At 59.0% G+C, this 16,334-nt stretch overlaps 2 protein-coding genes across 4 annotated transcripts in view; both read right to left on the bottom strand.

The window, feature by feature from the left end:
- LOC113995197 overlaps nucleotides 1-16,334 on the bottom strand; it is a 196,712-nt gene that overhangs the window by 176,025 nt on the left and 4,353 nt on the right. The gene's annotated exons all lie outside the window — the stretch shown is intronic.
- LOC113994903 (glycerol-3-phosphate acyltransferase 2, mitochondrial-like) lies at nucleotides 567-12,679 on the bottom strand. Of its 3 annotated transcripts, XM_027734422.2 has the most exons (22): nucleotides 12,064-12,678; nucleotides 7,815-7,895; nucleotides 7,017-7,133; nucleotides 6,852-6,925; nucleotides 5,957-6,067; nucleotides 5,647-5,775; nucleotides 4,893-4,992; nucleotides 4,689-4,822; nucleotides 4,513-4,612; nucleotides 4,224-4,430; nucleotides 3,890-3,997; nucleotides 3,598-3,683; nucleotides 3,417-3,511; nucleotides 3,237-3,307; nucleotides 2,612-2,843; nucleotides 2,103-2,251; nucleotides 1,934-2,011; nucleotides 1,716-1,841; nucleotides 1,520-1,640; nucleotides 1,379-1,429; nucleotides 1,209-1,264; nucleotides 567-1,140 (listed from the first exon to the last, which is right to left on the bottom strand). In XM_027734422.2, exons 3-22 carry the CDS (start codon nucleotides 7,131-7,133, stop codon nucleotides 1,024-1,026), a joined length of 2,262 nt encoding a protein of 753 aa, XP_027590223.1. In that variant the 5' UTR covers nucleotides 7,815-7,895; nucleotides 12,064-12,678; the 3' UTR covers nucleotides 567-1,023. The 3 variants fall into 3 exon arrangements, with proteins under 3 accessions (XP_027590223.1, XP_039242311.1, XP_039242312.1); XM_039386377.1 differs by having other exon boundaries at nucleotides 1,520-1,841; nucleotides 3,237-3,310; nucleotides 12,064-12,679; XM_039386378.1 differs by having other exon boundaries at nucleotides 1,520-1,841; nucleotides 12,064-12,679.

Genomic DNA, 16,334 nt, shown 5'->3' with positions numbered 1-16,334 from the left:
GGGTGTCCCGGGGGAGGCTGGTGGACCCCACCCAGGTAGGACGAACAGGTAGAGGATCTGCTCTGCAGGAGCCTCAAGGTCACCAGCCCTTGTACTCCTGGGGGACTTGGACCTGCTGGAACCCCCCCGGGGGAAGAGGAGACGGCCCAGGAGGTACCCAGAGGGTGTGGAAGAGAACTGACACAGTTGGTGAGGGAACTAACCAGGGCAGTGCCTCACTTTCCTAATTAACTTTTCTAATTAATTGTTTTAATTAATCATCAGCAGTGTAATTTTCCACTTTAGCAAGGGGTTTTTTAAAGCTGCAATTGTTAGAAACTAGTCTGGGAAAATCACTGAGACTTAAAGTTTTGCTAAACCAACTTCGACATGCCTCAATGAACAAAGCCTGGGGGAGAGAGATAAGTTGCTGAGAACTGGATACGAGGAATTCAAAATTTATAGGCTACAAGAACATGTTGCAGAAACTACAGATAAAGAAGAAACTAACAAAGAGAACTCAGAATCAGTCTACTGAAACGCTCCCTATCTGGGAAAAAGATAATAAAAGGACTGAAAATGTGGACTAATTAGCATGAGAAGTGAGAAAGTAATAATCAATAGAATATAGAATATTACTTATTTAAGGGAATTATGTAACATAACCAATGAACATGAATTTCTTTGCTAAAAATGTATAAATAACGAAAAGTTTTGAAAGTGGGTAGGTATGTTGAGTGGAACTATCCCCATGCACTCCAACACTGTGACTAAACTAATGCCTGCTTTCTAATACTAAAAAAATAGAGAGTTTGATTTATCCCAATGTTTTTACTGAAAACTGGACCTGCTGTTAGTGAGCAGAGAAGGGCTGGGGGGAAATGTGCTGGTTGGAGCTGTCTTGGGCACCACCACCAGAAATGATGGAATTTTCCATCCCAGGTGAGGGAAGGAGAGACAGAACCTTCCCCCCCGCCCCCCCGGGTCAATAAATCCACGAGGCATCAGGTCCCTGGGCCCCATTTATGACTCTGGTGCGGGGGGTTACAACTGGGTGAACTGGTGAATGAAGGCTCTCAACTTCTCCCGGTTGGAAGCAGACTGGAAAGGCTGGGAGAGCTGGAGGAGGGGTCCAGTGGGGGTCTGCAGCTCCTCCAGCACCTGGGGGGGCACGGGGAGGTCAGGGGGGGCAGCAGGATGTTGGGGGGCTGGGGGGTGGCTGTGCTTACCCCCATGTCCTTGAAGCTCTGCAGGGAGCTCAGGGCCAGGCTCCTGTCAAGATACCCTGTGGGGAGAGAAGTCCCGAGGGAACCCCCAAATCCCACCCCACGGGCACCCCCAGCCCAGTCTAGGGGGGCAGTGACCCCCAAAAGCAAGACCCCCTCCCACCTTGACTCACCATCCTCATCCTCATTCAGGAATTCCAGCAGCGCCTCCACGTAGTCTGCCTCTGGAATTGGGAGGGGTGTCAGATCCCAGCTCCTGGGGGGCTCCAGCCCTCCCAGGGTCCCCAGGGGTTCCCCACTCTGGAGGGTCCTACCGGGCTGCGGCCAGGGGGGTCTCTCCAGGAATTCCGCAGCCCGGCCGTAGCTCCGCAGGACGGGGCTCAGGAGGCGGCAGAGGAAGAGGAGGAAGCCGGGGAAGCCCTGGGGCTCGCTGAGCTGGGGGGACACACAGCTGGATTTGGGGGACACCCCCTCACCCCAGCCCAGGGGGTGGTGGGGGACCCCCAGTACCTTGTAGCAGCGCTTGGGGACCCTGTCCTCGCTGTCACTGTCGCTGTCATCGGTGAAGTCCCAGCAGGAATGGCCCCGGGACGAGGGTCGGGGGGCCACGTCGCAGCCCCTGCACTCGCTCTCAGGCTGGGGGGACAATGGGCTGTCCCCTCAAAGCCACCCTGAGCCCCAGCAGGGACCCGTGTGTGTGCCAGGAGGGCTCCCGGGGTGACACCCACCTCCTCCTCCTCCAGCAGCCCCCCAAGGACGAGCTTGTCCAGGATGTCCAGGCTGTGGCGCTCGGGAGGCTGGCAGGGCTGGGGACACAGGAGAGGGGTGACAGGCCACCCGTGTCCCCACCTGCAGCCCCAGCAGGTGGGGGGTGACAGGCCACCCTCGTGTCCCCACCTGCAGCCCCAGCAGGATGGGGGGCAGCAGCAGCAGCACCTCCAGGATCTTGCGGAGCAGCTCCTCCCGGCTCAGCACGATCCCGGGGGGGCCGCAGGGGGTCCCCAGGATCGGCAGCACCTCCAGCAGCAGGGCACGGATGGCACAGGCTGACAGCACAGGGCTGTCACCAGTCCCCGCTGTCCCCAGTTCCCCACGCGTCACCAAATTCCCCAGCATTCCTGATCCCCGCTGTCCCCAGTGCCCCCCCGCTGTCCCCAGTCCCCCCAACATCCCCATTCCCCAGTGCCAACAATTCCCCAGCGTCCCTGGCCCTCGGCATCACCGATTCCCCCAGTGCCACTGACTCCTGGTGTCACCAACCCCCCCGCAGTCCCCAGCCCGCAGTTTCACCTTCCCCAGTCCCCGCTGTCACCAACCGCTGACGTCTCCGATCCCCCCAGTGCCCGGCACCCCCATCCCTGCTGCCCCCCGTCCCCGCTGTCCCCGGTGCCCCCCGGCTCTCTCACCCCCCGCCGCCTCCCCGCCCAGGCGCTGCCGGACGCCCCCCGCCAGCCGCACCAGCTGCCCCCGTGCCGAGGCCTCCGGGGGCCCCAGCCCGGCCCCGGGGGGCTGCAGCTGCCGCAGGCTGTGCAGCACCAGCGCCCGCAGCTGCCCGCGGAATCCCACGGCCCGGCCCCGCAGCAGGAGCTGCTCCAGCAGCCCCGAGAAATCCCGCATCAGCCGGGGCAGCAGCACGGCCTGCGGAGAGAGAGGGGGGATTCCCGCTGGGAATGCTGCTCTGAGGGAAAGGAGGGTGGTTCCCAATGGGAATGCTGCTCTGAGGAGGATAGAGGGGGATTCCCGCTGGGAATGCTGCTCTGAGGGAGAGGAGGGTGGTTCCCAATGGGAATGCTGCTCTGAGGAGGATGGAGGGGGATTCCTGCTGGGAATGCTGCTCTGAGGTACAGAGGGGTGATTCCCACTGGGAATGCTGCTCTGAGGAGGATGGAGGGGGATTCCCACTGGGAATGCTGCTCTGAGGAGGATGGAGGGAGATTCCCACTGGGAATGCTGCTCTGAGGAGGATGAAAGGGGATTCCCACTGGGAATGCTGCTCTGAGGGAAGGGAAAGATGAAAAGCTCCTTATCCACCTCCCGGTGCCTGTGGAGCAGCAGTGCCGCGGTGATTCCCACAGCCATGATGGCGGAGCAGGCGCTGGAATCTGCTGGGGGGGAGAGGGGCTCGTTATCTGGGGGGTGATGAACCCCCACCCCCATTCCCCAGCAGGGAATGCCATCCCAAGGGATGCAGGGACCACCCGCACCCCTCACCGCTCAGTGTGTGCAGCCCCAGCGCCGTCACCAAAATCTCCTCTTCTGTCCCCACACCGGCACCCAAAGTGCCCACATTCCCCACATCCGGCACGCTGGGACGTTGGGGAGAGAGGGCTGAGCAAGAGGAGCCGGGAGCAGAGATCCAAGAGGAAACGCTGCCCGGGGCTCAGCTCCTCACCACGTGCCAAGGATGGTGGGAAGCAGCAGCTGCTCTGGTCGATTCCCGCTGAGCGTAGGCCCCACCAAGTTGTTCTCCACAAATTCCTGGGAATGAGCAGAAAGGAGCCTGGGGGTGCTCACAGCCCTCAGCACCACGAGCTCACTCGATCCCTGCAGCCCCAGGGCTGGGAGGAGCCCAGATCACCCAGCACGGATTCACTGGATACCCTCAGACACCCCAACCCCACCAACATCCTGGAAACAGCCCCCCAGTGCCAGGACGGATCCGGGGGCATCCCCAGCTGCCGTACCCGTAAGGAGAAGGGCTGGGAGAAATCTACCCGGGCACAGCCACGGGGCCGGCGCAGGGCCTGGAATGCTGCCCGGAGACACGCGGCGATCCCGAGGGGCTGAGGGGGCTGCAGAGAGACGGGATCCAGGGATTGACGGCGGGTTTAGGGGGATGCCACTGCCCAGGGATGCTCCCGCAGATTTGGGGGAACACCACTCCCCAGGGATAACCCCAGACATTTCGGGGAACACCACTCCCCAGGGATAACCCCAGAAATTTGGGGGATCACCACTCCCCAGGGATGCTCCCAGGGATTCTGGTGAGCACCGGTGACCCCCCTGACCCCCTCTCACCGCTCCATCCCGCCCCGCTCTGCCGGGAGCCACGTCGTAGGCAATTCCCACCGGGACGATGCGCACGTCGGGCACGGCTCCGTCCCGCAGCGCCCGCAGCACCCGGAGCAGCCAGCGCCGGGCGGGATCCGAGAGCTGCAGCAAACCCAGGGGCTCCTCCAGGAAGATGACGAGGGGCTGGCGGCTCCGCAGCACCTCCTGCACGTACTGGGGGGACACTGGGAGTACTGGGAGCTGCCGGCACCTCCCCAAGCGCTCCAGGGCATTTTCCAGCCCCGACCGCACCTACCGCATCCAGGACAGCGCCCGGCAGCCCCTCATCCCGCTCACTCCGTGCCTGCGCCATTCCCGAAGGCAGGAAAATCCCTCCCAGGCGTTGCAGCAGGGACCTGGGGGGCAAAGACACCGTGGGCACACACTGCATCCCCCTGCAGCCCCCGGGAACATCCCACACCGGCTCCTTACCGGAGGCCAGGGCTGATCCGGGTGCCCACTGTCACCCTGGGGGCCCCGATGCCCTGCGAGAGGAGGAGGAAGGACAGGAGCGGCCCATCCAGCTGGGATTGCTGGGTGCACAGGAACACCAGCGGCACCTCGGGCTGCAAGGAAGGATCCTGGGCTGAATTCCGGCCCTCCCGGGCAACGGGAGCGCCCGGCCGGGCTCCGTACCGTCCTGGCAGCCCGGAGCACCATCTCCAGCTGCCCCCGCTGCAGCTGCACGCTCAGGAACAGACGGCTCAGCAGCTTGGGGAGCATCCAGTGGCACAGCCTGCAGCAAAACTGGCAATGAGCAACCCCGCGGGCACGGGGCGGCCCCCAACCCCCCAAACACTCCCACCCCCTGCCTCACTTGCCACAACCCAGCCTGCCTCAAAATTCCCAGCGCAGCTCCCACAAAGGCAAATGCCCACTTTTATCACACAGCAAAGGTTGGATGGCATGAGACACCTCCTTTCCCCTGGCAACCAGAGCTGCCATCAGTTATCCCTGCATTCCCCCCAAAAGGATCCCAACATGCCCTTATTCCCTGAGCAATTCCTTCCCTTTAAGGGCTTGGAGGGATCATTTATTCCCACTGGATCAGACCAGCAAGGAAGCCCTGAATTCCCACTTCTCAGGGACAGGAGGGGGAAGGCAGTGGGGAAGGGAAGGCTCCCTCTGGTTCCCACCCTCCTGGAGGGGTTGGATTTTCCCACTCCAGCTCCCCGGAAGGAATTGCCAGAAGGACTCCAGAAGCTGTGGGGGACTCCGAGGGCAGCTGGCCAAAGAATCCATGGGCAGCTCCCAAAGGAGCCCAGAATATCCCCCCAAGGATCCCAGAAAACCCCCAAGCCATCCGTGTGCATCCCCCCAGAGGACCTCCCAAAGGATCTGGATCCATCCCCCACAGAATCCCAGAAGATTTCCCCAAAGGATCCCTGACCTCAGCAGGAGAGGGGACAGCGGTGCCTGGATTTCCCCCAGGATCCGGCAGATCTCCTCCTTCCAGTGCCGCCGGGATCCCTCATCCCCTCCGCATCCATGGGCCCGGCTGGAGGCAACATCCTGCACCCTGGGGGGGAAGGGAGGGGGGAGCACCCTGGGATCCACGTGCCAGGATCCAGGGAGCCTCGGCGGCATTCCCGGATCCCACTGACCCGAGATCCAAGGACTAAACAGGATCCCCCAGGAATGGGGGCCCGCCCCTCCTGGGCTGAGGGTGATCCCGGGATCCCCCCAATGCTCCCACCCACCTCCTGCTGCCGCAGATCTTCCCTGGGAGCTCCCTGGGGGTCTCCGATGGAATTTCCCATTCCCAGGTGGCGAGGAATCCGCAGACCCTCCGGACCAGCCACCCCCGGAACCTGGAGGGGACACACAGGGAGAACCTGGAGGGGGGACTTTTCCAGGGGGATCACCCCCCCCCGAATGCCCCTTTACCAGGATTTGGGATTCATCTCCGTTTTACAGTTAGGAATTTGGAGGTGATGCTCCAGGCTGCCCAGCAGGAAGGAAACCAGGCATTCAGGCCATCCCAAATCACGGAATTTTCCCAATCCTCCCCACATCCACAGAGAGTGGGGTGGGACACAGCTTTGGGATATCCCAGAGCGTGTAGGAAGGGACAGAGTGGGACAGGGGAACTGCATTCCCTGGGATCCCAAGGGATTCGTCTAAGGGTTTCAAAGCTGGAGCTGGGAATATTTGGAGCTGAATGGAGGATAATGATCTGATGTGGGATAAAAACCAGCACACAATGGTTAATCCAGGGATTCTTCCCAAAGGGGAGAGAAGCCAAAGGGATCTGGCTCTTTTCCCTTTTCCCAGGGAGCCAGGCTCACTCCCAGTGATACCGGCTGGAGCCAGCGAGAAGAACAATCCCCCAACTCCACCTTCTTCCCATCAACACTCCAAGTTTTGCTTCAAGAAAACAACAAATGACCCCAGATCCTCCATTCCATGGCTGGACCACAGCCCAAGCCCTCACAGACGCCACTTCCAGCCTCCCAAAATACGATTCATGAGCTCGGTTTGGGATAATTTGGGAGCGGGGAGGATGGCGAGGGACTCCCATGCGGATTTGGGGGAAATCTGGGGAAAAGAGCCATTTTCCAGCTGTTTTCCAGCACGCAGCTGATCCAGCCTCACCGTGTATCCCTCTCCGTCACACGGCTGACGTCACGGAATCCCAGAGTGGAGAGATCCTCGGCATAGAATCCATCCTGGGAGGAAAAGCGGGATCAGATCACTGACAACGTGGATCCTCGGCACAGGGATCCTGTCACCACCATGCCCCATCCCAAACTCTCTCACCCAGCTCCTGGGGGTGCAGGTCTGGCAGCAGCGCCCCAAAAACGGACGGTGGTATTTTCCCAGGAACGGGATGAAAACTTCCAGGTTTTGGTCCGAATTGCTGATCCAGGTTTTCATCTGAGGAGGGAAAGAAAAACGGGAAGGGGGGGGATGGGACAAACCCTGGGAATGCCAAATGTGGGTGGATACACCCCAAAACACGCTCATGCTGTGAGGTATCCTGATATTGGGCAGCAAGAGAGGAATTTGAGCTGGGATAAACTGGTGTCACACCTGGGAGATGTGTGTGGACACGGATCAACCCAGATCCCATGCAATCAGTCTGGATCTGGGGGGATCAGCACCCGGAGGCGTGGGGCAGTGGGTTCTCCAGCAGGATGAACCCTCAGAGACATGTTGGGTACCCAGATCCAATGGGACTAACGCAGATCCAGTTAGATCGGTTGGAAATATGGGCATGAGGGGGACAGTGAGATCCTGCGGACCCCAGAGCCCTCGTCAGCCCCCTCCACCCCCACATCTGGAGCCATGGGGTGCCTCGGAACACCAGCATCCCAACCACCAGCCCCACAAATCAGCATCACCCCCTCCCTTTCTCTGGGGTGCGGGTAAGGAATTTTATTCCCTAAAAAGGAGGGAAAAAGAAGCAATTTGGGTTTTAAATGTTGGGTGGGGGCAAAGGAGGCAGGAAAAGAGGTTGCGGGGGGGACCCCGCTGGGGTCAGGGACCCCCAGGATAGGGGGGATTCAAGGTGGGAAGGGGCTGGTGGCAGTGGGGGGTCCCCAGGGCATCAGGTACCTTGGGGGGGTGTCACAGGTGGGGGGACACCCCCAAACTGGAGAGCAGAGGTGCTGGGGCTTGAACGTCCTGGGAAAAATCCTGGAGATAGAAAGGGGTGGAAAGTGGGAATTTGGCAGGTTTGGGGCACACGGAGCAGTCTCTGGGAGAGGGACCCCCCCGTGTGCCCCACAGGGAATTGGGGAGGGGGGTAACACAGCCGACACCCCTCGAAGAGGGATTTGGGGTTAGTAACACCCCCCACACACCCCACAGGGATTTGGGGTGGGGCAGCACACCCCACATCCCCTATAGGGCTGGGGGGTAACATACCCCACACCTGCCCCCCACACCCCACAGTCCCTACAGGGCCCGAGATGGGGGGGCAGCACCCCCTGCACAGGCCCCACAGCCCCCAGAGACCCTCTGGGGGGAACACACCCCACACGGGCCCCGCTGCCCCACAGCCCGGGGGGATGTGCCCCAGCGCCCCTCTGCAGCTCTGGGGGGCCCTGAACCCTCCCCGGCCCGGGGGGCTCGGCCCCACAGGCCCTGCACGGCTCGGGGGCTCACACGCCCCGCACCCCCGGGGGTCCCCCGGCCCCGCTCACCGCCGGCCCCGCCGCTCCCGGCCCGGCCCGGCCCCGCTCCGCCCCCGGGGAGCGCGACCGGAACCGGCCCCGCCGGAACCGGGACCGCCGGGACCCCCGGCCCAGCCCCGGCCCCACACGGGGCTCAGCCCACCAGAGGTACCGGCAGGGCCCCAGCGCCCCCTGTCCCTGTCCCCGAGCCCACCCAGGTCCCAGCACCCCCGGGCACAGCAATCCCAGCCCCGGGGGGGCCCTGGCGCGCCCCAGGCCCATCGGCCCCCCAGCCCCGCTCCCCAGCCCAAGGCCCCGCCACCCCCAGGCCCGCAGCCCCAGCCCCAGCTCTGGCCCCCCAGAGCTCCAAACCCCACCGGCACCAGCAGCGCCCCAAGGGGCTCAATCGCCCTGAAAACACCCCAAAACGCCCCAGTTCAGCTGCTCTGGGGCGGGGACCTCGCACCTGTGGGAACGCCCTGGGAGCAGCACCCGGGAGCTGGGATAAGGGAGGGAATAGGAATGGCTGGGAAAAGCGGAAAAACAAGCAAAGGCAAAGGAAAAAGGGGAAGGAAGGGGGGATAGGAAAAGACAAGGGAAAAGGGGAAAAATTAAAAAAAAGGTTGAAGGGGAAGAAGGAGAGGTAAGAAAAAAAGGAGAAAAGATGAGAAAAAAAAGCAGAAAAAAAGGGAAAAGGCAAGAAAAAAGAAAGAAAGAAAGAAACTGAAGGAAGAAGGGGGGAAGGTCAAGAAAAGCAAACAAGACAAGAAAAATGGGGGAAGGAGAAAAAAAGGAAAATGCAAAGGGAAAAAAGGCAAAATAGGGGAAAATGAGAAGTACTGGACAATTAGAAAAAAGGCAGGGAAAAAAAAGAAAAGACAAGGAGAAAGAGAAAGAAAAAGAAAAAGAAAAAAAAAAAAAGAAAAAGAGAAAATGCCAGCCTGTGGTGGTTTGACCTGGGCTGGAGACCAGGTGCCCCCCAAACTGCTCCATCCCTCCCCTCACCTACACAGAGCAGAGGAAATACAACGAAAGTCTCCTGGGGTGGGATAAAGATGGGAGGGGTCACTCACTGCCCCATTACTGTCACAGGCAGAACAGACTCGATTTGGGGAAATTAGTTGAATTTGTTAGCAATCAAATCAGAGCACAGGAATGAGAGGTCAAACAAATCCTAAAAACACCTTCCCCCACCTCTCCCTCCTTCCCGGCCTCAACTCTATCCCTGCTTCTCTCCCTGCTGCCCTCCATTGGCACAGGGAGATGGGAATGGGGGTCACGGTCAGTCCATACCACGCTCCGGGCTCTGTTCCTGCCCCTGGGCACCTGCAACCCCCTGAGCACCTGTGACCCTTTCCCAGCACCTGCATCCTCCCAGCACCCGCATCCTCCCAGCACCCACATCCTTCCCCAGCACCCACATCCCATCCCCAGCACCCACATCCCATCCCCAGCACTTCCATCTCTTCCCCAGGCCCCACATCCCTCCCTGGTACCCACAGCCCCCCTCAGCACCCCCGTTCCTCCCTGGTACACCTGCGGGTGACCCTGGGCTCTCGCCCTATCCCAGGAGTTCACTGGCACAGGTCAGTCCTATCCTCTGGCAGCTCAAGCTGCTGCCTCACCAGGGGATCCCAAATAAAGAAATCTCTGGGCAAGGACACCCCAACAAGCTCTACTTCCCCTCCCTCAGCCCAGACCAAGAGCATTATCAGGGCCTGGAGGCTTCTCACTCTCCGTGGCTTTGCTATTTGTTCCCAAGGGGCTGCCACGTGCTCAGCTTCACCCCCTCTGAGGGGAGTTTTGGGGGGTCATTGGACTGCAGTCCATGGTGGAACATGGTGGTTACAGCTCATGCCCCGCCATCCATGGGCTGGAAGCTGCAGCTTTGTGTATTCCAAAGACTGGGCATGTTCCAATCAGCAGCTCCAGCTTTCCCTTAGATCCATCTCTGCCTGACACAACACAGAGAAAGTTCATCCCGCGGCCTCACAACTCCAGTTCTTTATGGCAAGCAAGCACTGAGATGCTTTCCAATGGAAAATGTTCCACACAGAAGGCCTGGAAGCTGAGTGGGTTGGTTCCATATCGATCACATGCCTTGCACCCCCTCCTCAAATGTCTGGCCTGAGTGCACTGACCCTCCCCAGACTGCTGGGCAGCTGGTGCTGGAGGCTTAGAAGAAGTTTGGGGCAACCCCCACCCAGTGCCCCCAGCCCATGTCATGGGGCGCTGCCCCTTGGGGGTGTTCCCTGACAGGGTCTGTCAGGTACATGGGCAATGGCACCCTGGGGTGAAGCCGTGGGACCCCCGGGGTGTGGAACAGAGCAATGGAGGGGCTGCAGGTGTGATGTGGATTTGGGTTCAGGTGTGATATGGATGTGGGTGCAATGTGAGGATGGATGTGCAGGTGTGATGTGTGTGATTGGGTTCAGGTGTGATATGGATGTGGGTGCAGGTGTGATATGGATGTGGGTGCAGGTGTGATATGGATGTGGGTGCAGGTGTGATATGGATGTGGGTGCAGGTGTGATGTGGATGTGGGTGCAGGTGTGATGTGGATGTGGGTGCAGGTGTGATATGGATGTGGGTGCAGGTGTGATGTGGATGTGGGTACAGGTGTGATATGGGTGGGTACAGGTGTGATGTGGATGTGGGTGCAGGTGTGATATGGATGTGGGTGCAGGTGTGCAGTGGAGTGGGGTGCAGGTGTGCAAGGCACAGGGGATGTGTGTGCAAGGCACGGGACATGCAATAGAACGGTGCCTGGGCAGCCCCGTTCCCGACAGCCCTGACCTCCCACCCCAGCCCCCAGTTGCTCACATCCTCACACCTCAGCAGTGCCAGTGCCAGGATCACCAGGCATGACACGTGCTGGCTGCCCCTCGTGCAAAAGCATCAGCTCAGCCACAGGCCAGAATTGTGATTTCACAGCTTTGATGACAGTGTCAGCAGAGAGGATTCTGTGCATCACGTCAGGGAAAGTGCCCCAGAGCCTGGGGTAGGGAGGGAGCAGCTGGGGGGAAGGGAATGGGACCGGCTTTATTCTGGAACACGTTTGCATTGCTGCTGTGATTTCTGTGCTCAGCACCAGGAGCTGGATGCGTTTTGTCCATCCTTGAACAGCCAGCACCGCTGTGAGCAGCCCCAGACCCCTCCAAGGTTGCAAGCCAAAGTGTTTTGCCCATGCTGGAGGCAGGTCCTTTCCTGGAGGCTCCCTGGGACTCTGTCCTGGCATTTCCAAGAGTGTTGTGGTTTCGTCTGTGTCATCCTCTTTGCTAAAGAGGATGAGTTATGAGATAGACCAAACTTCTCTCTCTCAGCAATTGTAAATTCAAAATTAAGGGGCTTTAATCGAGGAAGTGTGGAAAAAACAGAAGAAATAACAACCCTTTATTAAAAGATATATGTACGTTGGCAAAAACAGTAACAGAACACAAAAAACCTAGACAGTAGTCCTAGAAAAAAAACCAAACCAAACCAACCAACCAACCAAGTCTGAAGGAACACTTCTCTGTCCTTTAGCGCAGTCCTAATCGGGGCCTGCAGGGGGAGCTGTTGGGCTCTGGCGGTCACCACGCGGGAGGGGGGCCTGGGGGGGTCTCGGGAGGAGCCGAAAAGAAATTGGGGGACCCTTCCCTCAGTGGGAGAAAAAGGGAAGGGAAGCAGTTCACTCCCATGGGACTCACTGTTGTCTCAGATGACGGTGTCTCAAAACTCCTCCCTTTTCTCCCGGTGGGCACGCAACTCTCCGATGAAACACAGCAGATCCGGGCTGGAGACAAGAGACAGCTTGCAGGCAAGTTGAGGCCAGTAGTCCGAGCTGACTAGGATGAGAAGCCAAAAAGCCAGATCCCCAGTCCTTCTCTCCAAATGCCTGCACGCAGACCCCCGTCTCTGTCTGAGAGAGAGAGCTCCGCCGTCTGCCTCTCCCCTCCTAAAACTTCTCTCTCCTCTCCCCCCAGCCTCTCTGATGGACCATTAGCTAGGAATTCGGCCAGATCTTTTGTAAAGCTAATTAACTTCCTTTCCCCCACTCACTCTGTTTTTTCTTAGAGTGCAGCAGGGGAAGAAAAATTCCCCTATGGAATTTATAACCTATAACAGTCTGTCAGCAACTGAAGCCGTGGGCAGTAGCTGCAGATGCCCCCAGGTAGGTCATGTACCTGTTGTGTCCGTGTTAGAGGCCAGTTCATGTCTGGCAGCCTCCCAGGATTCCTCCTGGGCACCACCAAGAGTGTACTCACTTCCTCTGGAGGTGGCTGAAGGCTTGGGCAGGAGACCAAGAATCCTCCTGGGTGTTTTGTTGAAGAGTTTGGTTCCTGCTCAAGGCTCTAGCAGCGATGGCAGGAGCAACAGCAGTGCCAGCACTGCCAGTTGTGTCAGTTGTGCCAGTTGTGTCAGTTGTGCCAGTGCCGCAGTGCCAGCGGTGCCAGCAGTGGCAGCATGCAGTGCCAGTGCCAGCAGTGCCTGCAGTGCCTGCAGTGACAGTGCCAGCAGCGGCAGTTCCAGCAGTACCAGCTGTGTCAGCAGCAACAGTGCCAGCAGTGACAGCATGGTGCAGGCGCGGTGGGCCCTGGCCCTCATCCTCCTCCTGGTGGCCCTGCCAGCCGGGGGTGTCAGGGCTGCTCCGTGGCGACCGTGGGCAGTGGGTAGGTGGGGAGGGCAGGGCCAGCCCCCAGCTCTGGCAGATCCCCATGAGGAATGGGGACTTGCAATTCAGCTGACACACTTTCTCTCTAAAGCTCTGGAGCGTGAGCCTGTGGATAAGGAGGCACCTCAGGAAGACCATCAGGCAGTGCCAGTCCCTGGGGAAAACACCGGGGCCGTTCAGCCAACAGGAGTGCCAGGTAATCGCTGTCCTTCGGCCACCCGGCAGCATCCGCCGAGATCCCGAGTGTCTGCAGGCCCTGCCCCGCTGCTGCTGCTGCTGCTGCTGCTGCTCCTCGCGTCAGCAGCCAAACTGTCAGCACAGAGCCAGAGCTCTGCCAGCAGCCAGGAGCGACCGGGGTCCCTGTCACCTCGGGACGGGGGAGGTTGTGGCCGTCACTGTGCCAGGAACACGCCCTCAGACCCTCTGTGGATGTGGGGAGAGGCTCACTGCCCCCCACATCCTGTTCTCAGGGATTTCACAACTTTGCCCTTTTGGGAACTAGGTCACCTGGACCCCACTCAGCAGATCACAGGAAATGCGACTGGATTGAATGTCCTTCCTGCAGCACCTGCATCCCAGAGCTTGCCAGGAGGCCCTGGAGGCCCTGGCTCAACAGAGGGGATCCCTCCTGGGAACTGGGGTCCAAAGGGCTGCACCGACGGGTCCAGCACGGCTTGGGGGGACCCTGCACCATCCCCCTGCAGCCTCTGTACCTGACCCACACTGAGGCTTTACCTTTCCCTGATCCTTGGCAGTGCTGGCCAGTCCTGGGGAAGGCCCCCACTCTGGGCTAGAGGAATGTTTTCCAAATTATCCAGGCACTGGGCAGTCCTGCCAGGGGCCATACATGGGAGACAAGACCTGAAAACTGGGAGCAGGCAAGCGCTGCCCATGCTGGAGAAAGGGCAGCGAGGGAGAGCGAGGTTCGGGTGTCTCCTGAGGGCCCGAGTGTGTCCCCTCAGAGTGTGGGTGCTGGGCTGTAGAGGAAGAGCTGGGGGTGGCCCTCCCTGACCCAGGGAGGGGTTTTGTCCATCTCACTCCAAGGGGTGATTGGTCAAACATCTGCACTCCCCCCATGCTCTCTGTCCAGCCCCAAGTCCTGCTCAGGGGGTGTGGGAAGGCCACTGAGGGTAAAAAGATAATGGCACAGAAGTTATAGGGAAAAATATGGTTGCTGCTCCCTGGATGGAACACAGTCAGCACACCCAACCTCCCACACACAACAGTCCAAGGGAGACTGAACGAAGCCACAGCAGAGCAGAGACACTGCGGCGCTGTCAGAACCCTGGCAGAGGAGGGAACTCAGTGGTACTTTGTGGCTGATCAGCTGCACAGCAGCTGAAAACCAAGGCGGAGACAGGAACATGTCCTGCCCCTGAATCAGCAACCCTGGCAAAATCCCTGTCCTGGCACTGCCCGTGTCCCATCCCAGGGTTATCTCAGGTACTATCCTGAGGTATCCCCACATGAGCTCCCTTGGTTAGAACATGGTGCTAATAATGCCAAGGTTGCAGGTTCAATCCCAATAGGGGCCATTTGCTTAAGAGTTGGACCTGATGATCCTTCAGGGTCCCTTCCAACTTGGAATATTCTGTGACCCGTTGTTGTACCCACCCCTAAGGGACAACCACCCCTCACTGAGTAAGATGCATAACTAACGTCACTCAAGTTCCACCTAAATATAGAGAAATAGCATAAAAATGAGTTACAAATGGGGAGGAGAAGGAAAGACTCCACTCTTACCTCAGTTACCTCTGAGGTCACTCACCGGGTTGAACCTGTCTCTGCCCCATAGGGGCCCATTGCATAAGAACTGTACTCTGTGTGCTGAAGGATTGTCTTGAGCCAGCTTTTATTGGGAATTAGAGATTGTCAGTGTATTGCTTTGAATTAGGGAATCCTGGAACCTTAACCTGTCCCAATTTTATTAAGTGTTACTCTGTAAACTCTTACTGTGAGTCCTTCACAGGTGCTGGCACTCGCTGGCAGTGGGTGAAGGTGCAGAGCTGGGTGGGGTTTTTGTGTTTGGGTGTGACCCTGAACAGTTCAGTCAAACCCCCTCCGACCCAGTGGACTGTTCAGTGAAGGATCCCCATAATGGGATGGGACAGACTGGTCGGGCATGAGGCTCTCAACCTTCCTGAGGCCTTGACAGACCAATCAAACACCAAGGGTTTGAGGAAATCTCCCCTGTCATGTGATGGGGGGACAGTGTGTCCCACAGGGTCAGAGAGTCCATCCAGGCAGCACCAACCAAGCCTGGAAAGGGAAGGTGGGCAAGAGTAAGAGAAATTGTGGGCAAATGTTAAGGATCTCCAGGAATGGGGAGCAAAGCCAGACACTGGGAGAACTGGACTGTGGTCACTCCAGAGTGCAAGCGAAGCCGAGAGGAGAGAGAGAGGGAGAGAGAGAGAGGAGAGAGAGAGGCTCTGGTGAGCCTGGACTTGCAAGGCCTTTGAGAGTTTTCTTGGCTTCTACTGAAGCCACAGAAATGTTGCCACCCAGGATATTCCCTCATTCAGAGATGCCGACAAAGTGGGAAAGAACATTTTCTGGCAATGTCAGCCCTCCCATGAGGTGGCCAAAGCTGTGCAGGACACGCTGATGTGCATAATTGTTCCTCCAGGTGCGGACAAGAGGAGACTCAGCAGGACCACCTGGAACGCAGCGGTGGGCACGGCAAACACGGAGGCAGTAAATGCTGTTACTGCCTGGCTTGTTTATATCAAAGACTTCATTTTGGCTGTGTCCATCGGTCTGACTATTTTCATATTTGTTCACAAGGTGCTCCCTGCATGGGTACAGGGTGCACAAGACAGAGTGAGTTGGTGGGCCTGGGGGGAGTTGCCAAACTGGTATTGGATGGCTGCTATCAGCCAGAGCAGCCATGGGGTTTTCTGAGCTAAGGTGCTCTGGGTGCCCAGTTTGCCACTGCCCAAACTCAGCAGAGATTTGTGCTGTGAGCTGGTGCCCCGTTTTCTGCCCAGAGCTCTCTGTGCCCACAGCTCCCCTGTGCAGCCGGGTGCCCACACCCCTCGGGGCACCCAGTGCTGCTCCGCACCCTCACACCCACCCTGCACCCCCGGCCGTGGCGGGGCCTCAGCAGCTTCCTCTCTCCGCAGGCGCCTCGCAGCTTCGAGAGCCGGCTCTGAGCGCCCCAACAGCCGGGCAGAAGCCAGCAGAATATTTGCAGGAGCGTTTAAATAAAGATCAGCAGCACAATCGACTGCGTTGTACCGGCAGCAAACCCAGGATGGGGCCCACCCCCAGCACCCCTCAGTCCCCACCCTTGGTCCCCCCAGGGAC

The sequence above is a fragment of the Pipra filicauda genome, unplaced genomic scaffold (genome assembly GCF_003945595.2).
Source record: "Pipra filicauda isolate LSUMZ 115617 unplaced genomic scaffold, ASM394559v2 scaffold480_size458065_pilon, whole genome shotgun sequence".
Lineage (NCBI taxonomy): Eukaryota > Metazoa > Chordata > Aves > Passeriformes > Pipridae > Pipra > Pipra filicauda.
The sequence above is the reverse complement of the archived record's forward strand: the minus strand, read 5'-3'. Positions and strand labels throughout refer to the sequence as shown.

Bases quoted from the DNA above. Each gene is read 5' to 3' on its own strand.
- LOC113994903 (XM_039386377.1), bottom strand. From the start codon at position 7,133: ATGAAAACCTGGATCAGCAATTCGGACCAAAACCTGGAAGTTTTCATC. The intron at 3,998-4,223 runs GTGAGAGGGGGT...GTCTCTCTGCAG, and splicing joins GAGCGGGGCGGGATGGAGCG to CCCCCTCAGCCCCTCGGGAT. The intron at 1,141-1,208 runs GTAAGCACAGCC...GTGCCCCCCCAG, and splicing joins AGAGCTTCAAGGACATGGGG to GTGCTGGAGGAGCTGCAGAC.